This window comes from Hyla sarda, chromosome 3, assembly GCF_029499605.1.
Source record: "Hyla sarda isolate aHylSar1 chromosome 3, aHylSar1.hap1, whole genome shotgun sequence".
NCBI classification, from domain to species: Eukaryota; Metazoa; Chordata; class Amphibia; order Anura; family Hylidae; genus Hyla; species Hyla sarda.
The window spans coordinates 164,146,051-164,173,229 of record NC_079191.1 but is presented as its reverse complement, the minus strand read 5'-3'; the positions used below and the strand labels follow the sequence as shown (position 1 = coordinate 164,173,229).

The 27,179-nt window shown below is 41.2% G+C and overlaps 1 protein-coding gene and 1 long non-coding RNA gene across 5 annotated transcripts in view; one reads left to right on the top strand and one right to left on the bottom strand.

The window, feature by feature from the left end:
* Positions 1 to 27,179, bottom strand: part of FGF12 (fibroblast growth factor 12) — a 513,249-nt gene that overhangs the window by 312,743 nt on the left and 173,327 nt on the right. Inside the window, exon 1 of one of the 2 annotated variants that reach the window (XM_056565422.1) lies at positions 19,274 to 19,545. The exons of the other annotated variant lie outside the window; for it this stretch is intronic. Within the exon in view, the coding sequence (XP_056421397.1) occupies positions 19,274 to 19,364 (91 nt within the window). The 5' untranslated portion in view covers positions 19,365 to 19,545. Of the gene's footprint in view, positions 1 to 19,273; positions 19,546 to 27,179 lie in introns of those variants that run through there. 2 annotated transcript variants of the gene reach the window in all.
* Positions 2,491 to 27,179, top strand: part of LOC130361846 (uncharacterized) — a 65,591-nt gene continuing 40,902 nt past the window's right edge. Inside the window, exons 1-2 of one of the 3 annotated variants that reach the window (XR_008891170.1) lie at positions 2,491 to 2,727; positions 19,394 to 19,472. This is a non-coding gene — a long non-coding RNA (uncharacterized LOC130361846). The other 2 variants (XR_008891173.1, XR_008891172.1) reach the window with 2 other exon arrangements.

Below are 27,179 nucleotides of genomic sequence, written 5' to 3'. Positions count from 1 at the left end.
AGGGGGCTCAGCTATGAAGTCACAAGCTACCGGCGCCGGCTCCTGCATTCGGAACAGTTTGTTCCAAATGCTGAGCAGCGGAGTACCCCTTTAAGGGACCACTGTACTTGATTTCTGGAGGTGTTGATTCAGGGATGTATTCTGGCTGCCATATTTGGAGTTGGTAAGGTTAGGGGACTATGTAACATTGCGTTTAGCACCAATAAATAATAACATAGAATTATTATTATTATTATTTTTTTTTTTTTACCCAATGCAGTTTTCGTTGCATTTTTTTTTCAGGGTAACTAAAGAGTAGATTGAAAAGGAATGGGAAATATTATAGAGGTTATTCAGCATTAGAAAAACAGAGCTGATTACTTTAAATAGCTGCACCACAATTGTATGCAGGTTGAGTGTGGTTTTGCAGCCCAGTTCCATTGAAGTGAATGGAGCCAAGTTGTAATACCACACACAATCTGGGGACAGGTACAGTGCTGTTTTTGGAAGTAATTAGCTCTGTTTTTCTATTACTGGTTATCCACTTCAATAAAAGACTTATACTTCTCCTTCTTTCTACATCCACTTCTTGCTTTGGTCTGAAAAGCTGCGTCAAAAATTGCAGTAAATAAAAAAAAAATAATAATCTACCTGAAAGCACCCTTCACAAAATTCTTTGGCTTCTAGTTAAAAATGCAAATAATTGACGAATGATTTATAATACCTTTTCAATGCACTTGGAGGTCAGAAAGGAAGTTTCCCAAATAATTACTGTTCAAAAAGATGGTCTTCCACTTTGACAGACTCAGTCTGGCTGTGTTCGCTTCATGTACAGCGGGTTCCGGCTGCTATCAGCCACTGGAACCTCGCTTCAAATGGCTGATGTCCCCCGTTAACCTTACAGATGCTGGGATTAATGACGATCACAGAATCTATAGGCAAAATGAAGGCGCTAGTGGGTTCGGGTGGGCTCAGGGACCCCCACAATACAATTGCAGGGGTCCAATGTGCACAAATGGTGGTCTCCTACCAGTCTCCAGTGTCCAGGATGACCGATCTTCTTCTTCGGATATTACACAGTACTGAACAGTTTAATAAAAAATAGAAAAAATTTCAATATATGTCATTAAAAAAAAGAATAAAAAGTGACCAAAAAAAGCATCAAAACAAATATGGTTTTAGTAGAAACTACAAATTACAGCACAAAAGAAATGAGCCCTCATACAGCCCCATTGATAGAAAAAAAATTATAGGGGTCAGAATAGGTCAATTTTTTAACATACTTATTTTGTTAAAAAAGTTGACTGCTTTTAAAAGCAGTACAGGAATAGACAAGAGTGGGTATCATTTTAACCGTATTGACCCACAGAATAAAGATTACGTCAATTTTACCGTAAAGTGCATTACGTAAAACAAACCCCCCAAAAGTTGCAAAATTGCATTTTTTTTTGTTCAATTTACTTATTATTTTATTTTTATTTATTTATTTATTTTTTTTGCTTTTTGCTTTGCCATACTTTTCATGGTAAAATGAAGGTTGAAAATAAGCCCTCATATGGCTCTGTGGATGGAAAAATAGAGTTATGTCTCTTAAAAGGTGAAAAGGAAATATGACAATGCAAAAATAAAAATTGGCTCTGTCCTCAAGGCCAAAATGGGCTGTGTCCTTAAAGGGTTACTTCGGTGGAAAACAATTTTTTTCAAATCAACTGGTGCCAGAAAGTTATACAGATTTGTAAATGACTTCTATTTCAAAATCTTAATCCTTCCAGTACTTATCAGCTGCTGCATGCTCCAGAGGGAGTTGAGTTGTTCTTTTCTGCCTGACCGCAGTGCTCTCTGCTGACACCTCTGTCCATGTCAGGAACTGTCTAGAGTAGGAGCACATCCCCATAGCAAACTTCTCCTGCTCTGGACAGTTCCTGACATGGACAGAGGTGTCAGCAGAGAGCACTGTGGTCAGACAGAAAAGAACTATGCAACTTCCTCTGTAGCATAGTACTGGAAGGATGAAGATTTTTAAATAGAAGTCATTTACAAATTGGTTTAACTTACTGGAACCAGAGGATTAAAAAAAAAATAATAATAATTCACCGGCGTAACCCTTTAAGGGGTTAACAGGACAGGGGTGCTTCCCATATTAAGGTGACTTAGAGAAATAGCTTTTTATGGAGTTCTACAATATATTCTTAAACATGACTTTCTGAAGATTTTTTTTTTTCTCTTCTACATTGTCTATATCAGTGTTTCCCAACCAGGGTGCCTCCAGCTGTTGCAAAACTACAACTCCCAGCATGCCTGGACAGCCTTCGGCTGTCCAGGCATGCTGGGAGTTGTAGTTTTGCCACAGCAGGCGGCACCTTGTTTGGGAAAAACTGTTCTATATACTTACTACTATACTGTATTGTCTATATACTCTAGCACAGTACTTGTAGCACCCGCACTAGCTGTCATGTACGATTTCCAATTAACTCTTTGATACAAGGCATTGCATACAATGTAGCTGTCCATGTCTACCTGGAGAAGACAGATGATTTTAATGTCTTACAACAAGGGGTCTGCCCCTGTATACACAAATTTGGGAACTGTGTTCATAGCTCGGCCCCTTTCTACTTGGAAAGGACAGACCTTCTGTGGTTGGCTTGTGAATAATTGATATCTCGGGAGACCAGGCTGAAGTAAGAAAACAAGTGTTACCATGACAACCTGTTGTATCTACAGTATCCCTGAGGTTCCCTCTTTACTAAGGTATGACTCATCCAGCTGACATAGTAGAACTGAATCCGCTTATTCATAGGGGCTATTATAGCCGAGCTCTGCAGCGCTGCCAAAATGTTTTAATAGAAACACAACATCTGACAGCAGAAAGCAGCCACCTGTCTCCAATAGTCGTCCTATTCTCCTCCACTCTGAAATCTCACCCGTTTTATCATTGGGAGCCGGTTACATTCCCAAAATACATAGGTATAAAGCCTAGTCTGCTGCAATGTACACATACTTGACCGATACAGCAAAGGCGGGCAGGACCGGTTCAACCAGGGATGTGACTCACACAGGATACATATCTTGTACAGTGATCCCCCAACCTGCGATGGCCCCGACATACAATAATTTCAACATACGAAGCCATCGCATGTTTAAGGCAGCATCAACATACGATGATTTTGTATGTCGGGGCCATCGCATAAACAGCTAACCGGCAGTACTGACTGCTTCAGCTGTCGCCGGATAGCCATTTACGGTGCCCCGTGTGGTCCACTGATGATCACTTACCTGTCCCCGGCGCTCCGGACCGTCTTCTTCGGGCTCCGCTGCATCGCCGTCACTTTCCTTCGTCGTCATCACGTTGCCGCGCACGCCGTCCCATCATCCAATAGGAGTGGCGTGTGCAGAGACGTGATGACAGCGATGAAGAGTGACAAACCCGGCCAGCAGAGACGGTCCGTAGCGGCGGGGACACCCTGGGGACGCGGCGACAGCGATGGAGGGCAACATCCAGGGCAGCGGTGACGGTTCAGAGCGGCAGGGACAGGTGAGTATAACTTCCTATACTTTACATTGCAAGTATCCCTCAACATACGATGGTTTCAACTAATGATGGTTCATTTGGGACAAATTACCAACGTATCTTGAAGGACCACTGTACAGGCAAATGTACAGCAAAGTATTAACAGTATCAACCAAAGATGGGTCCCCCTGGACTTCCCCTGTTGTGATGGTTTTTGTTATCACACCCCTCTATTCTGGGAGGAGAAGTCACAGAGTAGAGCCCTGTATCAGGCGCAGGCAGTAATAAGGTTGTTGCGGGCAGGAGTGGGCGGTCACAGAACATACAGCTGGTCCAACAAAATCCTGCGCAGTCCCGTGAACCAATGAAATGCCATAGGGAGCTGATGAAATGAAACAAGGGGGTGAGGAAATGATGCAAGGGGGTAATGAAATAGCATGGGGTGTACTAAAAGCTGTGAAAAATATATTTGTGGGAGTGGGCGGTATTGGACACACATGTTGCAGAAGCAGAACATACACTTTGTGGAAGCGGGCGGTGATGGTCAAAAATCCAGCGGGAGCAGGCAGGATTAAAGGAGAACTGTAGGGGAATATAACTTAGTTATAAATTGTGGGGGGCCCGAACGATCTCCTGTGCAGGGCCACAGCATTCTGCAGGAAGCGCTGTTCCGTCCCCAGCAGGAAGCTGCGGCAGACATGCCCTCTTCATGTATCTCTAGGGGATACATGGAGGGGGGGTGTCGGCCGCTGTGTCATGCGGGGACAAACACGCCCCCTTTCTGCAGACTGCCGGGGCCCCATACAGGAGATCAAGGGGCATCCCAGCGGTCGGACACCCCCCCCCCCCTCGCGATCTATAACTTATCCCCTATCCAATGGATAGGGGATATGTTATATTCCACTACAGTTCTCCTTTAAGAAAACAGTCCTGTACAGGGTTCTAGTACAGATTCAGGTAAACCCGGGGTTGGTAACCCCTTACTTGTCCATATAATTCTGTGATTGAGGATAGGTAAAATAACGTGCAGGTTTATACAGCTTGTGACAATGTATGATAGGGTAACCTGCGGTACAAACTATCTTCCCATGGGTCCTCCCTCCCAGGACATGACCTGCCCTCGCCAATAGGAAGGGTGCTTTTCAGGTGTCCAGGTGTCCTTTATTAGGGAAAGTGTCTTGTATTTACTTGTTCTGAGTTGAGAACTAGTGGATAAAGTTGGATGAACTACAAGAGGCAGACTCAGGCTGGGTTCACACCACGTTTCCAGCCATACTGGACTGCATACGGCTGGGGGAGCTAAAACCGGACGCTCCCGTATCCCTGCCGTATGCCGCCCGTATGTAATTAATTTCAATGAGCCGACCGGAGTCATCGTTTCACTCCGGTTGGCTCATTGAAATGAATTACATACGGGTGGCATATGGCAGGGATATGGGAGCACCCGTTTTAGCTCCCCCAGCCGTATGCAGTCCCGTATGGCTGGAAACATGGTGTTAACCCAGCCTCACTGGTGCTGCAGCCTAGCCTAGTGGAGATCCATGTGCCACATTTGGTCACACATTGTATTTTACCAACCACTGGTCCAAATTGCTATCATCTGGTGAGAACTAGGGTCCTTATGAGAAGGTATTGCTCTGCCATTTGCCCTAGACCTGCATTTACTGCTTATGCTGCCCTAAGCATAAAGACTTAGTTTGAGGCTAGGTTTGTACTTAAAAAACTCTGGATGGAAAAAAGACCCCAGACACAGACCCCCAATGTAAAATAGACCATAATGTAATATAGACCCCCTAACATAATGCAGACCCCAGGGTGACCCTCTATATAACACAGATCCCAATGTGACACCCCCATATAATATAGACCCCAGAAACAGAACCCCAATGTAAAACAGACCCTTCAATACAATACGGACCCATCTGTGTAATCCAGACCCCAAACTCAGCCTTCCAATGTAAAATAGATCCCAGATGCAGACTTTTTTTTAAATAAAGATTTCAGAGGCAGACCCCTAATGTAATAGACTCCAGACACAGACCCCTAATGCAATAAAGATCCCAGGTGCAGACTTTAAATGTAATGCAGTCCCCCGAAGTAATACAGACCCCAGACACAGACCTTTAATGAAATACAGTCCCCAGACACAGACCCCCATTGTAATACAGACCCCAATTGCAGACCCTCTATGTAATACTAAACACAGATACAAACCCCCAATGCCATACAGACCCAAGATGTAGACCCCCAATCTAACACAGATTCCTGCTTTTAGAAGCTCTGAAAGGGGTTTTATACCATATACCATATCCCGCGATCTTCGGTCCGGCGCTGCATTGCTACAGTCACAGAAACCTGGAGCTTGCATGATCGTGACGTCATGCCACACCCCGTCCATTCATGCCTATGGGAGGGGGATTGACAGCAAGTACACACACATGCCTCCTCCCATAGACATGAATGGAGGAAGCGTGGTGGCTGTGTTCGCCAGTCATCCGGCATGGAGCAGAGTTTGCTCTGTGCACCGGATGACAGGGGTGCTGCAGCAGAGATCGCAGGGGTTCCCCACGGCCGGACCCCCACTATCAGACATGTTATCCCCTACCAAAAGGATAGGGGATAACATGTCTAGCAGCAGAGTACCCCTTTAATCACCTAGTCAAAGGTGATCAGGAGAATGAGTTCAGCAGACTTCCTTTTTTAGGGCCCACCACCTCAGTTGGCAGTGTAGAGGAGTGCAGACACTGGGTGGCTATGTCAGACATCAGCAATACAGAGGAAGATCCATAAAGGGATTATCCACCATAAGGTGATTTTAGTACGTATCTGGCAGGCAGTAATGGACATGCTTAGAAAGGATCTGCACTTGTCTTGGGGCTAAATGGCTATGTCATGAGATTACCATAATACTGTGGCTAGCTTTTTGTACATTTGTATTTCCTGTTTGACTTTTCTTTTTTTGACTACAAATCCCACAATTCCATTTTCCTCCCTCCCACACATCAGCCACCCCACCCATTCAAACAAAAGCCCTGTGGTTTTCAATCTGGGTGCCTACAGCTGTTGCATGAGTTGCAGATTGATCCCTCCACCCATTGAAGCAGACAGGCTCCCTGTTATCAGCTGACTAGTGAGTCAGGTCTCGGCCGCATTGCAAGCTGGGAAAAATCTGAGACAACAGTCATTTTGTATGCTGTTAAAAATAAATAGTGGGGTAAATTGTGAGAAAACCGTCACACACAGGTACGGACACTATATTATGAACTACACTAACTTTACAGCCCCTGTAGCATAGTCAAATAAAAAGTCTATAGTCAAATTCCTGGAATACCCCTTTAATGGTTGTTTAGGCCAATGGCTGTCCTGGCATGCTGGGAGTTGTAGTTTTGCAACAGCTGAAGGCACCCTGGTTGGGAAACACTACCTTATTTTTTAATAATAATACCGATAACGTTCTGCTTAGTGTGTGACCTCTTGTATATTGCTTTGCAAAAAGTATATATCAAGAGGTGCGGGTGGGCAAGCAGGGCCACCAAATGCTTCCAGAAATGCTATTAAAAATGTGTTTTAGAACACAAAAAAATAAGTGTATTTTAAGCAGCTGGAGACACACTGGTTGGGAAACACTGGTCTAGACACACATTATAAATAAGACATAAGAGCTTGCATCATTTTATATGGGGCATTTGCCACAATAATCAGCCTGCAACTACTGTAAATGCGCCTACTATGTTTATAGTGTATTGTACATGTAGCTCTGGAAGGAGAATGTAGTCAGAAGATATAAACAATAAGGCATTTATCATATTTGGCATGCCTTTATTGAACAGAAAAGAACAAATTTGTCCCCAGCAGAGCACTTCTATATTAAGGAGGGAATGAATGTGTTCCTTATTATATGGGAGAAAATAAAGACACACCAAAACCCAGTCATTCTTCTCTATACAGGAAAGTGATCTTAACCTTTCTTATACATTTTCCTAATAATTAATCTCCCACACATGATGACGGACTGCCTTTCTAGTGACTTTCTCTCAATGATCTGTTCCATTATGTTGTCAGTCTATACAGAATATGGTTATGACTAAACTCCTATTAAGTGCTACACACTTTTGTTAAAGCATACCGGTCATTTCACAGAAAAAAATAATGCTGATATATGTTACTCACCAGGTCAGGCATGTCATGTCTTTACATGTCTTTATGTCTATTGGGATATGAGGACGGGATATGAGGTCGGGATATGAGGTCGGGATATGAGGATAGGATATGAGGTCCAGATATGAGGATGGGATAGGAGGTCGAGATATGAGGTCGGGGTATGAGGTTGGAATATTAGGGCGGGATATGAAGAGGGGATTTGGGGTCAGGATATGAGGAGCGGATATGGGGACAAAAGCTTCCTCCTTTGTTTATTTTCCTCCCTCACAAGGATTAGGTAGGAAAAACCGGGACGAGCTGGGTACTCAGCTAGTATATCTAAAAAATTGGGTGAAATGGGCATTGTCAGAATCAAAAAACCTTTTATATGTTGTACATCTTGGCAAAATATAAACTTTTCTCAAATACTTCATAACATTTTTTATCCATTTGTCAGAACCTATAGGGTTAAAATGTTCTGACAGGTTCTTTGTTGTTTTTTTGTTGCTGGGTTACACCCGGGCGTCTGGACTGGTCAGCTGATCTTGATTGGAGCACCTGTTCTGGCTCCATATAAGCTGGCAGTATACTCCCAGTCTTTGCCTGCTAAAGAGCTCAGTTTGTACTCCTAGCTAGCTTTCTACTGTATCTGTATATCTGGCATTTTGACCGGTTTTTCCTACCTAATCCTTGTGGGGGAGGAAAAGAAACAAAGGAGGAAGCTTTTGTCCCCATATCCCCTCCTCATATCCTGACCCCGAATCCCCTCCTCATATCCCGTCCTAATATTCCAACCTCATATGCCGACCTCATATCTCGACCTCCTATCCGGACCTCATATCCTGTCCTCATATCCCGTCTTCATATCCCGACCTCATATCCTGACCTCATATCAGGACCTCCTATCCCGTCCTCATATGCCATCCTCATACCCTGTCCTTATATCCCGTCCTCATATCCTGACCTCATATCCCGTCCTCATATCTCGTCCTTATGTCCCATCCTCATATCCTGTCCTCAGTTGGGACTGATTTGTGATGAAGATATTGTAAGCTGGAAATAGAAGGGAATGGGGCTTTGTGGGACTGGGCATGATTTGCAAGCCAGACCAATGTGCAAAAATGGTAGATAATAAAAGGGGTGGGGCTTAAACAGTGGGCATGTCTTATCTCGGCCTCTTATTCCGACCTCCTCTCTTTGTGAGATGGGGTGTGGCTTGCAAGCCGGATTGACACATTTACCAGGAGATGCAGAGCGGAGCTTGTGGAGTAAGGTACTGGAAGTCCCATATACTTGCATGGGACTTGAAACAAATACCCATCTTTTATGTAAGGGTGTAGGTAAGGGTTAATTTAACTATCATATCTTTTTTATTTGACATATGTGTAATAGGTGTACCAGGTATTATCCCGTCCTCCTATCCCTTCCTCATATTCCATCCTCATATCTTGACCCCTTATCCCGTCCTCATATCCAGTCCTCCTATCCTGTCCTCCTATCTCAACCTCCTATCCCAGCCTCATTACCCGAGCTCATATCCTGTCCTCATATCCCATCTTCATATCCCGTCCTCATATTCCGACCTGATATCCCGTCCTCATAACCCGACCTCATATCAGGACCTCATAGCCCGTCCCCATATGCTATCCTCATACCCCATCCTTATATCCCGTCTTCATATCTCGTCCTCATATCCCAACTTCATATCCCGTCCTCATATCTTGTCCTCATATCTTGTCCTCATGTCCCGACCTCATATCCCAATCTCATATTCCATCCTCATATCCCGTCCTTATGTCCCATCCTCATATCCTGTCCTCAGGGGGGACTGATTTGTGATGAAGATATTGTAAGCTGAAAATAGAAGGGGACGTGGCTTTGTGGTACTGGGCGTGATTTGCAAGCCAGACCAATGCACAAAAAGGGTAGATAATAAAAGGGGTGGGGCTTAAACAGTGGGCATGTCTTACCTCAACCTCCTATCCCGACCTCCTCTCTTTGTGAGATGGGGTGTGGCTTGCAAGCCGGATTGTCACATTCTCCAGGAGATGCAGTGCGGAGCTTTTGGAGTAAGGTACTGGAGGTCCCATATACGTGCATGGGACTTGAAACAAAAACCCATCTTTTATGTAAGGGTGTAGGTCAGGGTTAATTTAACTATCATATCTTTTTATTTGACATATAAGTAATATGTGTACCAGGTATTATTGAAATATCTCCAACTGTACGGAAGTTATGTGGGAACATACATTTCCCATTGATTTGCATGGGACTTTAAACAAAAACCTCGACCCTCACAAATGAAGGTAGGTTAGGGTTAAATTAACTATCCTATATTTTAAGTGGACATATAAGTAACATGTGACCAAGTATTATCAAAATATCTCCAGCCGTTTGGAAGTTATGCCGTAACATATATTTCCCATAGACTTGTATGGGACTTTAAACAAAAACCCCAACCCTGGCAAATAGGGGAGAATAAGGGTTAAATCACCTATCCTATGTTTGTCGTTGACATATATGTAACATGTGTGCCAAGTTTCAATTGAATATCTTCAGCCGTTTGGACGTGATGCTGGAACATACACACACACACACACACACACATTGGGGGAGATTTATCAAAGCTGTCTATGTCCCGCATCAATATAGACCAAACTACAGAGCGTTAAGCCAGTCTATTGTGCGCCTAATTTATCAAAAGTCGCACGGCTCTTGATAAATTCTGCACACAGACTTTGGGATCTATACTTTAGACTGTATTTAAACCTGCTCTAGCATGGTCTGACATTTCGGTGTACTTTCAGCCGATGCGACTTGACGCCGAAAAGTCGCTTTTGATAAATTCAGCACCAATGCATTTTTCTGTCTAAAATAGAATGTATCATGTTCTAAAAATCCTCTAAAACAAAAAAGTTGCACACATTTAGACTGCGACTTTCTGTGCAACAAATTTAGATGAGAAAAACCAGTCTAAATCCTTTGATAAATCTCCCCATTGAGTTTTATATATACAGAAGAAGATCTCTTCAGGTGGAGGTATCAGAATAACATTTTAAATGATGCATTACCACTGAGGTTATAAAGGAGGAGAAGCCATACCTTTCAGGCACAAGGAAAAGAGTAGTGTCTTATGACAGTGGCCCTGTCCTCTCATCTGCACCATTGTGATAAGTGCAGGAAGAATAAGGTGCAGTAATGTGGTCTCTGACTGGATGGTTGCATTTTGCATGTGACTACCTGTTGTAGTGGTTGGGAAAGTAGTGGAGTGTGGGACAGTTAAAGAGGCTCTACTGCACTACACATACATCGCTGCTTTCTTCTTAAAACGGAACCATACCTGCCTATAGGTTATGTGTTGTACTGCAGCTCAACCTAGGGACAGATGTGGTGCTGTTTTTGGAATACATCAGCCTTATATTTCCTGGACAACCCTTTTCGTATACAGTATGGGCAAGGCTTAAATTCTCCAGTAACGCATGGAAACGGAGTTCTTGTACTATTTTCACACCAGGAACACTGTTTTCATTAGCAGAAGTCCTGCAGTATTGGCAGACTGTTGGCAAATAGTGGTTGGCACCTCTATGACAGCGTGACAGGCACTGGAGCAATAAACATGCCACAGAGACCTAGATTTAATGGGGAGGGGGACACATTTTTTAGTCTAGCCAAGGATGCTAATTTTTTTTTTTTAACTTCAGTTCATGCTTTACTTTAGAGACCCCATTTGCTCCAAAATGTGCGTTGATATAGCATTACTCTGGTGTCCTGAGAGAGTACAAACTAATATGTATATATTAACTTATACTTGTTGTTTCCCCTACTGTTTACTTGGCTACAGATATTATGCACTTTGATGTAGTTTTAGCTTTGTACTTTAGGTTTGGCAACCCCCTGCTATTTTTTCAGGCCATCTTTATCTAGTATTTACATTAACTTGGACACAGGGTGTCACCCCTTTCTCTCAAGTTTTAAAGGTTTTCTCCAAAGGAAAAAAAAAGAGAATGTTTTTAAATCAACTGGTGCCAGAAAGCTAAACAGATTAGTAGATTACTTCCAGCTAAAAATCACAAGCCTTTTAGTACTTACCAGCTGTTGTATACTACATTGGAAATTGTGTAGTTCTTTCCAGTCTGACCACAGTGCTCTCTGCTGACACCTCTGTCTGTGTCAGGAACTGTCCAGAGCAGGAGAAAATTACCATAGCTTTGGACATTTACTGAAATAAACTCAGGTGGCAGCAGAGAGGACTAAAGTCAGACTGAAGAGAACCACACAACTTCCCCTGGAGCATACAACAGCTGATACATAATAGAAAGCTTAAGATTGTTAAATAAAAGTAATATACCAATCTTTATAACTTTCTGGCCCCAGTTGATTTAAAACCATTTGTTTTCCTACTCCATGCCATTTAAATTGGGGGAGAGTTATTAATACGGTAAATATTAGTGGTGTGTGGTAGCCACGGGGTGTGAGTAGGGGTACCTGATCACTTTGTGACGCCAGGGCACCGTTATCCTATACACGGTCCGAGGTTGAAGACAGCTGTTCTGTTGCCGTTCTGAGACTTATAGTAGTTGAATGAATACATTCTGGTAGCTAGGGTCCTGCCAATATACTGTAGTTTTCTACGCAAGGGCATGAATTTCCCCCACACAAGCATTTTCTTGCAGGATGACCAGGATAGAGATTAGAGTAGAATTAGGCCTCTCCTCAGAGCACAGGACACACAGCACACCTGAGCCAAGCTGTTGCTCAGGAGCCACTAAACTAGAGACTGACTAACTTCTCCCCTGTACCTCGCTATACAGGGGATACTTTTGGGGTCTGCTTGGCAGTGAGGGTCACATGGGGTTCACTGCAGGCTCTCATGGGTAACACCCTTAAAGGCACAATAACATGTTAAACATATATACATAGAACAATAATAAAATTAATTTAGGAAAATATATTATTCTTATAATACAGTAAATACATAATTATTCCATCAATAGAACCTTAGTGGGCCCAACATCTTGTACTGCCAGGCTGCCCTAGACAGTCCAAGACCACGGGACAGCCACTGGTGCTGGGACACCACAGGTGCATACTCTCTTCTCCTATTCCCCTGAGATACATTTATGAGTACAAAGCACATTCGTTAGATTAATTTGGCACAGACTAAGAAGACAAGATCTGATCTTGTATTGTGTAGCTAATACTTTTCTGATCAAAACAATTTGTGGAAAATATTAAGAAATACAGTGTCACTCTGATGCTCCTTCAACTTCTTGTAACAAATTGAAAAACATAGCCCTTAAAGAGGTACTCCAACCCTAGACATCTTATCCCTTATCCAAAGGATAGGGGATAAGATGTCTGATTGCTGGGGACCCCCGCAATCTCTCCTACAGCCCCCCCGAGTGATCACTGCATGGAGCTAAGTTGGCTCCGTGCATGATGGCTCACGATACAGGGGCAAGAGTATCGTGACGTCACGGCTCCGCTCCCTCATGATGTCATGCTCCACCCCCTCAATGTAAGCCTATGGGAGGGGGCATGGCGGCCGTTACCCCCCCCCCCCATAGACTTGCATTGAGGGGCATCACGAGGGGGCAGAGCCATGATATCACGATACTCTTGCCCCTGGGGGGCTGCAGGAGAGATTGCAGGGGTCCCCAGCAGCGGGCCCCTGCGATCAGACATCTTATTCCCTATCCTTTGGATAGGGGATAAGATGTCTAGGGCGGAGTACCCCTTTATATACTCTGTACTGGTATGAATTGTGGCTTAGGCCTATATACGAAGCTTTCTGGGAATTTCCTTCCTTATTTAGTAACTACAGTTTTTATCTGTAGTAGCTTGTCTGAGCTTATATATGGTAGAATGGGGTATTAGATATCGCTTCATGAAGTTCTATTCAAAGGTACTTCTAAGCAGTTTTCACCCTCCTTCCCTTTACTAAAGAAGCTCAAACTGGCCACTAGGGAGGATGTCAGTTTATTTGCATGATGTGGTGTAGATCAGGGACCTTCCTTTGAGCATGAGGGGAACATGCATATCACAGAGAGGGTAAATATTCAATGACCACTTCTCTTCTTCTGAAAAAAATAGACCCTTAGGGTCTATTCACACGTACAGTATCCTATGCATATTTGATGCACAGGATTTGAAGCTGTAGATTTTATGCTGCAGATTTCAATGTAAACTAAATGATTGAACACAGCTTCAAATCCTGCACTTTAAATATGTGTAGGATATTGTATGCATGCCTGAATACACCCTCCTGTCCTCCTATCACTTCAATGGAACTGAGCTGCAATACCACACACAACCTGAGGACAGGGGGTAGTGCTGTTTTAGGAAAAAATCTGATCCGTTGTTTCTAATTCTGGATAATGATTAGTTTTTATTTTATTAAAAAACATTAAAAATGTACTGCTGGTTGTTCTCTTTGCATATCTTTACAGTGGCTATAGTTTACTTAGAGTTCCAAACTTCTAGACATAGAAATATAACAGTCTGACTACCTGCAGCCACCAATAAAAAAGAGCATAGGAGCTTATTGCAAATACTGTTGTGCATTGAGATAGATGATAAGACATTATTCAGTAGGCTCTGCTTTGCAGGTTGTCATGTTATTTGTTATATATATATATATATATATATATATATATATATATATATAGTCATGGCCGTAAATATTGGCACCCCTGAAATGTTTCTAGAAAATGAAGTATTTCTCACAGAAAAGGATTGCAGTAACACATGTTTTGCTATACGCATGTTTATTCCCTTTGTGTGTATTGGAACTAAACCAAAAAAGGAAGAACAAAAAGCAAATTGAACATAATGTAACACCAAACTCCAAAAATGGGCTGGACAAAATTATTGCCACCTTTTCATAATTGTGGAAAAATAAGATTGTTTCAGGCATGTGATGCTCCTTTAAACTCACCTGGGGCAAGTAACAGGAGTGGGCAATATACAACTCACAACTGAAAGCAAATAAAAAGGAGAGAAGTTCCCTTAGTCTATGCATTGTGTGTCTTTGTGTGCCACACATCAGAAAGAGGAGAATAGAACTGTCTGAGGACTTGAGAACCAAAATTGTGGAAAAATATCAACAATCTCAAGGTTACAAGTCCATCTTCTGAGATCTAAATTTGCCTTTGTCCACAGTGTGCAACATTGTCAAGAAGTTTTCAAACAATGGCACTGTAGCTAATCTCCCTGGGCATGGACGGAATAGAAACATTGATGAAAGGTGTCAACGCAGGATAGTCCAGATGTTTTATAAGCAGCCCCAAACAAGTTCCAAAGATATTCAAGCTGTCCTGCAGGCTCAGGGAGCATCAGTGTCAGCGCAAACTATCCATCTACATTTAAATGAAATTAAATGCTATGGCAGGAGACCCAGGAGGACGCCACTGACACAGAGACATAAAAAAGCAAGACTATATTTTGCCAAAATAAACTTGAGTAAGCCAAAATCCTTCTGGGAAAATGTTTTGTGGACAGATGAGACCAAGATAGAGCTTTTTGGTAAAGCACATCATTCTACTGGAAAATATATACAGCTCATCCAGTCTGGGTGCACGGGTAAAGTGGCCGCTCCACGAGGCAAACAATACAGGAAGAGATCACTTGAAAAAATCCATAGTGAAAAACTCCAGCACTTCCAGAGTGGATAAAAAAGTATAGAATTTATTAAATCTCCGTGGAGGTAAAAAACATGCATAGAAGGCAGGAAAATACGATAAGAACCAACGTGTTTCATTAGCCTTTGTCAAGGTATGTCAAACTCACCAAACTCCAAAAACTCCAAAAATGTTTACCAAAGAAGAAAGAGGCCTACATAGAAAAGAACACCGTACCTACAGTGAAATATGGTGGAGGTTCAATGATGTTTTGGGGTTGTTTTGCTGCCTCTGGCACTGGGTGCCTTGAATGTGTACAAGGCATCATGAAATCTGAGGATTACCAACAGATTTTGGGTCGCACTGTACAGCTCAGTGTCAGAAAGCTGGGTTTGTGTCTGAGATCTTGACATCCATCAAAAAGCACCCAGAAATGGATGGCAACAAAGCGCTGGAGAGTTCTGAAGTGGCCAGCAATGACTCCAGATCTAAATCCCATTGAACACCTGTGGAGAGATATTAAAATTGCTGTTGGGAAAAGGCGCCTTCCAATAAGAGAGACCTGGAGCAGTTTGCAAAGGAAGAGTGGCCCAACATTCCAGCTGAGAGGTGTAAGAAGCTTATTGATGGTTATAGGAAGCGACTGATTTCAGTTATTTGTTCCAAAGGGTGTGCAACCAAATTAAGGGTGCCAATAATTTTGTCCAGACCATTTTTGGAGTTTGATGTGACATTATGTCCAATTTTCTTTTTTTCCTCCCTTTTTTGGGTTATAGTCAATACACACTAAGGGAATAAACATGTGTAAAGGGAAAAGGGGCATGGTCTCCGAAAAGGGGCATGTTTCCGACATTTTCACAAAAACCCAACATATTTGCTAAGGTTTCCACATAAAATGTGGTGGATTTGAGCTGAGGAAAACCTGACAGATCAGAGCATGTGTAAAAAAAAGCAAAGTGTAGGGAAAGTGGAAAATGTAGGGAAACCTTAATAAATACAGTGGAAAATAAATTGTAGGGAATTAAAACCCACAAAGAAACCTACACTCCACTCTTAGTGAATGATTGCCATAGTGTCTCACAAGGTCTCTAAGTGCTAAACAAAGCATTATCGACCTATAACTTATTTTGCATAAGGGCGCCCAACGTCTTTAAAGGAAAACTGTCACATATTTTCTCCTGCACTATCCACAGGTATTGGTGGATAGTGTGGGAGACACTGATTAAAACGAGCCCTACCTTTGTCTGATCCGCGCCGCCGTTCGCCCGCAATTGTAGTTTTAATCTCTGTGTCTATCCTGCTGTAACTGGCAAAGGCGGTGCTTCTGCGGGCTAATGGACACTGACGTCAGCGCAGCTCGCGCTGCTCATGAATATTCATCCCTCCCTCTGGTTAGGAGCGGCAAAGAGAGGGAGAACAGGAGGGATGAATATTCATGAGCGGCGCTGACGTCAGTGTCCGTTAGCCCGCAGAAGCCCCGCCTTTGCCAGTTACAGCAGGATAGACACAGAGATTAAAACTACAATCAGCCCAAGGTAGGGCTCGTTTTAATCAGCGTCTCCCGCACTATCCACCAATACCTGTGGATAGTGCGGGAGAAAATATGTGACAGTTTTCCTTTAAGTTACACCCCTTTTGCCACAAATCACCAGCATAAACCTGTAAGAGTATGTGTGCACTATAATGGTTTTATATGCTGACAGTGCTCTTCCAGATGACTACTGTACACCTGTGAACAGTTGCTGCCTGGCCCATTGTAAATCGAGAGGAGCGTCAAATCAGCTCCATTCTTTGGCAGAACAATACAATGATCAGACCCTTCGCTTTAACCATCATTTTAAAGCACAAAGAAAGTATCTGGTAACAAAACACCCGGTTTATGGAACAACAGTGAAATGAGGCCGAACATCTGCTTAATTCTTTCTAAAATAACTTTATCAGATTTGTAGTGGACATTTCCTCCCCTGAAATCTGCGCTCATCCCCCTGGGAGCTGGAAGCACATTATTTCCTCTGGTGATTCAATTGTTGATGAACCGCTGGCTTCTAGTGATGTTTATCTGGGGGCTTCTGGATGCTTTTCCCTGCATTAATCTGCGAGCAGACTATAGTGACAGCAACAGGTTACAGCTGATTCTCTTACCAAATGGTTTAGTATGAAGCAATAGGAAAGCAAATATAAAAGCTTTGCATTTTCTATATTTAGCAGCGTTATAAGTGCTTCTTTCTGACTTTTTAGGACAGCCAAGCTAATGCAATTAAGGCAAAACTGAAGCTAAAGTCAAACCATGGCCACAGGGAGATTTATTTCAGACACCGCTTGGATAAAGAAGTTTCCGCTAAGAATGAAGGGTAAATTCTGAGTAACCCATTCACTGGGAATCAGAAATAAAAGGCACTTGGTTCTAATGGAAAAACCATGGATACGTTTTCTTAATCTCTGTCATTCTAGGAAACTAAATATCTACCCTGGTTAATAAAGACATAAACAGTAATAAAAACATTATTTACAGAAATGGTTTTATAGCAGCCATTCTTTTATGTGTTGGCTTTCTTGATACTAATGTGACATAGCAGCTACTCTGAGCTCAAGGCCAATCGAAGTTTTATTTTTTTATAACCTGTGACGCTAAATGATCATACTTGTGATAAAAGGAATACAAACATAAAAAGGAACATTGTATCATTTCATGAAAAGCGCAGGTGTAATTTCAATAAGAAATATTAATGGTTCTATAAGTAAGTCGGAAAGATTAAAGGTACTTCATTATTACCACTTCCAGCCATGTGGTCATGGTAAACCAATGAATCTCCATGGATACATATTATGCAGGTTTGTCTGCAACTGCAGCTGGAAAATAGACTGTCCACCTCAAAGCTGTACATTTAGCAAATAATACGCCAGTAGGAATTGTTAGTCACAGAAATATACATATTAGACACATACTGGGGCCTGTTCTAATGTAATTCAAGTGTATTATAGCCGTTTAGCAATGAAAACAAAATAAAAACCCTCAAAAATAGAAATACATAGATGAGGAGCTCCTAGTAACCACCACACAAAAAAACACCACAAATATATTCTAGTAGATCACAATCTGCCTTTTTTTATTCCAGATATTTCATATTCCAGGCCCAAGAAGCCTATTAAATTAGGATAACAGAAACACACAAAACACAATTGCAGGGGATGCAAAACTCCTAATGTCCCACCCTACAATATAAATGCAAGATCAATAACTGTTATCAAGATCTATTCTAATAAATACTATATATTCCAGCTCTGTCATACTCCTAGACAGTTAAATATGCATAATACATCAAGTCAATGGCATGTGCTAGTGAAAACAGCTATATGTGGTTTAGTTTGAGAAAATATCATTATGTATGTCTGTCCATGATTTAAACTGAATAAGCTCCAACTCCTTATAATATATCTCAAGCACCACAGGCTTTATCTTTTATGGGACCTTTTGCTCTGTAAAGAATTTAAAGCTACAGCTCCTACATTCTGCACCAGGCTCCCTGTAGCATTAGGAACAGTTGATCTGTCCATGGTGCTGAATCGGTCCATCATAAACATTTATTATTTCAAGTTTCATGTGTTCACAAGTCCCAACGTTCAGTTTTGATACTACGAAAGATGGCAATAGCGATGGTCTGTAGAGGACTGAAACTTTTTAATTCTTTGCGAAAAGTGGACAGTTTCTGGATTGGACCCTCACTATTAAGAGATGAAAAGCTGATCAACCTTGACATGATCTTGCTATGAGATAACTGGTAATACATTTCATTCCTTATAGTTTATCTAATCTGGATCCTATTTTGCATTGAGACATGATACATATTTCTTTGCGTTATAAATATGTAAGTATAGATAAAGCAACACTGGCAGGCCTTTCACAAATGGATGAAAACCCCTGAAGAGAAACTGCCATGCCTTCTCTAAAGGCAGCACATTGAATCAGCAATAGAGCAACCTGCAAACGCTGGGAGACAGGAGAGAAGTCTTCATAATGTGAACTCACCACTTGAATTCTTGCTCTGTTTCAGGCGCTTTCCACATAGACACTGCAGCATATGCACTCCTTTCTTCAGGAAATGCCCAAGAATCTTCATTGATTGACTTTTTTCTGATTCCTTGACAGATTCACAATGTGAAGGAGTCAGCAGCACATCATCCAATGCATGGGTCTTGCAGTCGTAGCATCGACTGGGCTTTGATTTGTGAGTAGCATTCACGATCAGAGGATTAAAAACTGTTCAAACGTGACATGTTGGGACTTTTCAATGAAGGCAGTTTGCCAAAAGGGGCCGAGCCTGGGAGATCTTTGTGAGGACGTCAGACGGAAAACACTGAACCTCTTCCTAGCCCTGCCTCCTTCAACAAAGCCTTGGTCTCTAAACAACGGCAGCCACTGCACACACACAGCTCAGTGTATACAGTGGCTGATAGGAGGAGGCTGTAGAACAGAGCAAATGAACATACAGAGGCAGGCGGAAAGGTAGTGCAAGCTGTATCCACAAGTTACAGATCTGGAGAAAACATATCTCTGTGAAAAAGTATGTGGATATAGCATTATAACATCCTAGTGAAAGCTAAACACTTAGTTAACTCTTACATCTGGGGCATGATATGTTTGAAAGGGAAGGAGGAGAAATGGCATGACTATCTCTATTATTGTATCTGGCCAAGAAAAAGTCTCATATTTTCACATTCTCCAATTTACAATTATGGAAGAAGTCATACAGTATCAGTGCAAATAGATGTATTTTTTTGGTGTAAACAATATACTTAGATTTTTTTATATTAAAGACTGTCACAGTTTAAGAGGAGGTGCAACAGGCTGTATGAAATTGAACACTCTGATGTGAGAACTCTATAAGTCTTTGGAGGAAAAACTGCTATTTATTTTATTAAACACCTACAAAAATAGGAGGCAACATACTTTCCACTTTACCATTAAATACAACATCATTAAAAAGGAATCACATAGGAGGGTGAAAGAAAACAGGCAGCCCATATACTCAAATGTACTTATATCCTGGACAATATGCCAAAAAAAAATCTCTATATACTAGTCACCTATATACCTTTATCACTAATGTCCCCAATTTCTAATCCAAATTACATCAGTAAACACAGCACACAGTAGAAGTAAACCAGGGTATACAACGAAATAAAGCAGAAATAAGAAATAAGCAGGCTGATAAAGATCAACCTCAACATAGGTTTTGCAAGGATTGCATACATGTAGTTTGTTAGTGGTGGCTGCTTCATCTGATTGTACAAGTCTGCAAATATGTTCTAAGATAAGAATATATTTTTCAAGACATCCTGTCAAAAGCAATAAGTATATTTTTATACTACTGTCAAGGTTTGTTTCAAACTAGTAATAATCACTGTTTATATAAATATCTAATAAACTATCTACTGGTATAGCCCTACCCTATCTACAGGTATATCACTACCCAACTGACTCAGAGACTGTCACCTATTTATTCTACTGTCAACACTTGTTTCACGCTGAGAATAATCACTGTCTATAGAAATATAATCTATAGAATTACAAACTTCAGGTATGTCTATACCCAGATGACTCAGAGGCTGTCTCTTTATTTTGCACCCTTCAAGTAGAAACCACTTGTTACCGTTCCTTTCAACATGTGGAATAATGTATTATGACTCACAGCTTCTAACCAACATACCAGATACACAACTTTATAGTTGAATACATTGTGAGAAGGTGACTATGGGGAAATATTTTTACCAGAACACTTTCTTACAGGCTTAAATGGCCACTGTCAGATATAAAAACTTTTTATATGTTGTACAGCTTGGCAAAACAATTGTTTTTCTACTATACTTTTCATGACCGACTGGGGGACAAGGAGAGTGAGCTCTAAACTGACCCTAAAAACACTCTCCCTGCCTATTTGCCTATCCATCTTAAGTGATGGATCGACAACTTGGAGCCAGTCCCTCCCTGTGCTACAGTGCAGTGGCGTAAAAACAAATATATACATAGTCGGGCACATTACAAATACAGAAATGGAAAACTACCAAAAAAACAGACAGGATACTAATTCTAACAGGGCAGAATCTAAATAGGCAAACTGATCAGGAACATAGGACAATGTTCACAAACAGATACAAGTACAAAAGGACAAAGATCAGAACAACCAAACAGGATATAAATATAGAACACTGTTCAAACTGGATGCATAACTAACAAACAGATTAGGTCCAGGACACAAGACTGGGAAACGGATGAGTCTGCATAGACTCTAGGAGCAAACAGGAATAAAAACTCAATCCCCCAGAAAACCTCTAGAAAACACGGGAATGTCTTGTTACTAGAACTCATTCTCCCAGAGTCCACCATGGAGCACAGAGATATCTTGTTACTAAAATTCAATTCCCCAGAGTCGCATTAAAAGGTCACAGGGATGTCTTGTTACAAAAACTCAGAAAATGGATACAAGAAAACTAACAGTGTGAACAGCGACATAGCAGCATAACAGACATACTTATCCTAAAACCGACTAATGTAGCAGACTAAAAACTACCATAAACAAGACTATTTAACCATGGCTAAAAACTGAGATAATGATACAAGATAAATAAGTATATTGCACAGACATCATAGTAGCATTATTGCACAAAAAGACATAATAGTAGCATTATTGCACAAACAGATATAATAGTAGCATTATTGCACAAACAGACAAAGTGTATTGCACTAAATAACCAGCATACAGACTGAGCTGCAGTTATATAGCCACACCCGCCTTGCACATGGGTGAAATATTTAACTTTTCCATGCTTGGAAAGGAAAGCACAGAAAACAGATTGCATGAAAAACAAGGTCCGAAAAGAAAAACGGACACCACAATACTTCTTAAAAAAAAATCCCATTTTATGAAAGAAAACTGCCTTTGAAAATCCCACCACTAGGGGTCCCCATACCTCCTGGGACACTGATAAGTCCCACAGCAGCATGAGAATGTCCAAAGGTCATGGAGACGAGATGGCTAATTGACAAGGCTGCAGGAGAAACACTGATGTAACACGAGAGTTTTACCAAACATGTGCCTCCAGCTGTTGCAAAACTACAACTACAAGCATGCCTGGACAGTCAAATAATGTCTGTGCATGCTGGGAGTTGTAGTTTTGCAAAAGCTGTAGACACACAGCTGAAGTCAACACAGCTGCAAAACAGAGTTTTCCAAACATTGCATCTCCAACTATTCTAAAACTCAGCAGTCCCAGTATTACAGGATTGGCAAACGATGATACACATGAATGACATAGTAAACCACTGTACTTTTAGCACTAAACCTTTGCACTAATTTAGGAAGATGTAAGTTATACACTCACCATATAGGCCCTCATTTAGTTTTGCAAACCCGACATGTTTTGTCAGGTTGTGTGCCAGATTCTGTCACATTGCGCCAGACATTCTGTCTGCGCCAGATTGTGCACCAGAATTTGCGCCAGAATTGAAAAAGCCCGACTAATTCTCCATTTTGCAAAGAAAACCCGAAAAGGGGCGTGTTCCCGACATTTTCACAAAAACCCAACATATTTACTAAGGTTTCCACATAAAATGTGGTGGATTTGAGGAAATCCAGACAGATCAGAGCATGTGTAAAAAAAAGCAAAGTGTAGGGAAAGTGGAAAAACCTTAGTAAATACCGTGGAAAATAAATTGTAGGGAATTAAAACCCACAAAGAAACCTACACTCCACTCTTAGTAAATAATAGCCATTGTCTTTGATAGAGTACAGGCAATCCCCAATAATCATTGCTTTTGTGTGTGTGTGTGTGTGTGTGTGTACAGCATGAAACCAGAGAGGAAAGGGTTACAGAGCAAGGCTGCCAGGCCCCCTATAGTAGTGAGTCAGCAGAGTGAGGGAGGGGGAGGGGTCATCACAGTGAAGGCAAGAGAGGGACACGCCCCCTCCCTTTGACAAGATGGAAAAGACAGTGAGCACTGTTAATATGCAATTTTTTTGTGAAATATGGGTGATAGAGACATAAAAATTACATGCACATGATCAGGGTGAGGTACTGAGTAACACATAACAGTTTTTTTTGTGGGAGGGAGAGGGGGGATCTGACAGGTGCGCTTTAAAGTTGCATGGATTTGTATACCTGGATATAAGGAAAGCTAGGTCCAGTGCAGAATTTCCAGCCGGAAAACATAGGCAGACATTTCGGATTTCACATTTCAATGATCGGGCGGCACTCCGTCTCATGCTACTACTAGAGTGAAAGCACCGCCAGCATTTAAAAGTAACCAAAACATCAGCCAGGAAGCATAGTAAATTAGAAGTGGTCTGTGGTCACCACCTGCAGAACGACTCCTTTATTGGGGGTGTCTTGCTAATTGCCTATAATTTCCACCTGTTGTCTGTTCCATTTGCACAACAGCATGTGAAATTGATTGTCAATCAGTGTTGCTTCCTGAGTGGACAGTGGGATTTCACAGAAGTGTGATTGACTTGGAGTTACATTGTGTTGTTTAAGTGTTCCCTTTATTTTTTTGAACAGTGTGTATATATATATATATCAATATTCTAATAAATACCATACATTATTATTGTAATTACAGTGAACACAATTTGCCATTAATCCGAATCAATACAGATCAGATATTATACATTTCCTACCTATTTGAAGTGGATATGTCATCTAAATATGCCGCCTAGTATAAGCAATACATTACAGCTACAGGTCTGTACTCCTACCACTATCTAATCAGCTAAAATATCCACTTGAAGGCTGTAGATGTGTCTATATGGTGCAGTAATAAAACAACCTTGAATGGACAATACACTGGATGCATAAGTTAAGTCAATTTGATGCTCTATAAATTATACTGCATTTGTATTGTATCATATATGTTTTCCTTGTGAAGCATATATATGCATTACAGGAACATAAGTAAGCTAAGGCATTTAATTTTTTTTTTTGACATGTCAAAAGTTTCGATCAGTCAGGGTCTCAGTGCTGGGACACCCATCGATCTTTTCATATATTCAGGAGAAGCTTGCTGGCTGATCCAACATGTTGCAGGTGAATGGCTCCAAATACCTACTGTAAAATGGAGCCCATCAGGGTCATGCACAGACATTTAGCAGGGCAGGGCTTAAGTAGAAAAAAAGGGTACTTGGGGTAATGGACCTCTGGTAGTCATGTCAGCTGAATGGGACCCCATGGAGGTCCCAATCAGTAAGGGCATTATAAGGGTAAGTGTATTAAAAGGACAGGGGCTCATGCCCCCTTTTCAATCTATGTGTGCACTTCCCTGGAGCCCGCGTCCTTCGAGTCAGGTGGCGGGCTAGGAAGTGAGGTGCACAGCCAGGTGCCAGATTCCTCCAGCCATATCTAGGGATCAGTAAGGTCTCAGCACTAGAGATGAGTGACCTGAATGAAGTTCAGTTCTGCTGGTTCACAGATCTGTCTGTACCGGTACCTCATCATTATCCCTAAAAGCCCTGTACAACACTTAGGTCACTTGTTAGGTCACCTAAGAGTGTATCTATGTACTTCTGAGTGTTTCTAAGGAATAATTTCAACGTATGGCTATGGATAAATGGATGGTACCTGGTAATAACTAACAAGTTGAATAAAAGCATACTGTACTAACAGATTATTTTTTCTATGCTTTTTAAAATAAATGTCCAAAAATTATCCATTTTTGAAGGCAGATGCCTGCCGGTGTTTATATGGATACAGAGGTATTGGAAGAAGCAATGGATTTTTCCAAGTGGTCCAAAAATTATTCCTCAGGTCCTGTGTCTAAAAAGGGAAGATGCAAAGGCTTTTTATAAGCTGTGAAATATGATTCCCATTTAAGGGTGTAGCAACAGTATTAGCTTCCTGGGAAGTGAACAAAAGTCACACAACACTCTCTATGCATGGCTTTTCCACAATTAATGTAAAACAAAATAAAAACTGTCACACTTAAACGTCCAATTAAAATAGATTTTGCATTTACAGAACAGATGCAAAACACTCTCTGCAATGCTGCTTTATTACAGTTATTATATATGTGTGGTCCTACTCCTATCTGTGTTGTTCACTGCTTAGTGTCCCTCACAGAGATCTTCACCTAACACCTGCTATCTCTAAAATGGCTGAAGCTATGTGCATAGGCTTTTATAGTTACAGTAAATAGTTCAAGAAGTATAAGGATGCACTCACCCAGGATACTTGCTAGAAGGAATCTTTATTCACAAACAGCTTAAAAACGTACAGCTGGTAGAAGCAGAGGAGCAACCTCACAGTGACAGACCATTTACTGTGCACTTCCTTGGGCTGAGATCGGCTGGGAGATGCTCCTCTGCTTCTACCCGCTGTACGTTTTTAAGCTGTTTGTGAATAAAGATTCCTTCTAGCAAGTATCCTGGGTGAGTGCATCCTTATACTTCTTGAACTACTTGCTATTGCTTATCCTTTACTGGATTGCCCCCCCTGTGAAGTTCTACAGGATATTGAGCTGGTGTCTATCATATGATTAGGTCTTGGATTGAGCAGCAGTGCCGGACTCGTGTCCTTACTAGTGTATTTGCTTTTATAGTTACTTTGACAACACCCCTGTATTGCCTCCTGATTGGCTAGGAGAGCAGTTAAAAAAGGCATTACAGGATTCCCTGAGCTCATATGATCTTTCCTCCTTTTCCTTTCTGTGATGTGGCTGATGGTAAGTGAGGAGGTTCTGCTAAACCATTCGAAGTTTGAGTTCTAGCCAAACCAAACTTTTAGCAAAGTTCTCAGCAAACTCAGGTTGTACGGGTTTTGATTGCTCATTTGTACTCAGGACTGAGACTTCAACATCAAAAGTGTTGACATGTCTGTGCGACATGTCATAATGTTTTGTTTTAAATGTCAGTAACACTTTAAGCTATTTATGTGAATACAATACATTGGCCTCTGCTTTTTAGTAGATATCATAACAAATAATAAAAACAACCTGGCATTCAATATGGTGCACACATACCTTATGCTTGTTAACTAAACTCCTTCTTATCTAACAACGCTTTTTTCAGTTTGAAGGGGTCATGACTATTGGATTTTCAACGATATAGGCTCCTCTAATAAATATATTGTATGCATCCCATTTTGTGCAAAAATGCCCAACCAGGTTTGTTATCACCAACAACCTTTTATAATATATTTAGTGGCCTATGAAATGTTTGTGCTAGTCACTTTCCAACTTTTTATCATGTCTTAAAGAGCAATGACTTTGAGCAACAAAAGGCTGGTACAGTTTGCTAAGGCATAATGGTACCAGTATGGTAAAACAGAAAATGCTTAAACATGCCACTTATATGTGACGGTTACTCCATTTATTCCTTCCTTTAAGCAACATAAGCCACATTATTAGTACTCAACTTTTAAATAAAAATAATAGATTGTGCAGCACTCCATGTAGTGAAAAAACTGTGAAATTATTCCATCAAAAAAGTATAACAAAGAGCAGCTGCTCTTTGTTACACTTTTTTGATGGAATAAATTCAAAGTTTTTTCACTACATGGAGTGCTGCACTATCTATTATTTTTATGGAATTGGAGGGACCTATGGACTGATCCTTTTTTATTCATCTAGAGTGCTGTTGTGCCTATTTTTTTGCAACTTTTAAATAGGTAAATAAGTAGGGTTAGGAGGAATTATCCATATATCATTGCAAGTTATAATTGCCTCTCCTGGGATTCATTGACTAAAAGACATTTTCCATACACTTTTAGCTCCCATTGCCTGGGTGTTGCGTAATCACTGATATAAACCTACAATACTGGGTTCATAGTCAGATGAAAATAAAATAATTGCAAACGCAGAGATTATGACTAGTAATCTGTGAAATTAAACAGCCTGGAAACTCTGACTGCGTAAAGAGTCCTAATGACAGTATTTGCCACCATAG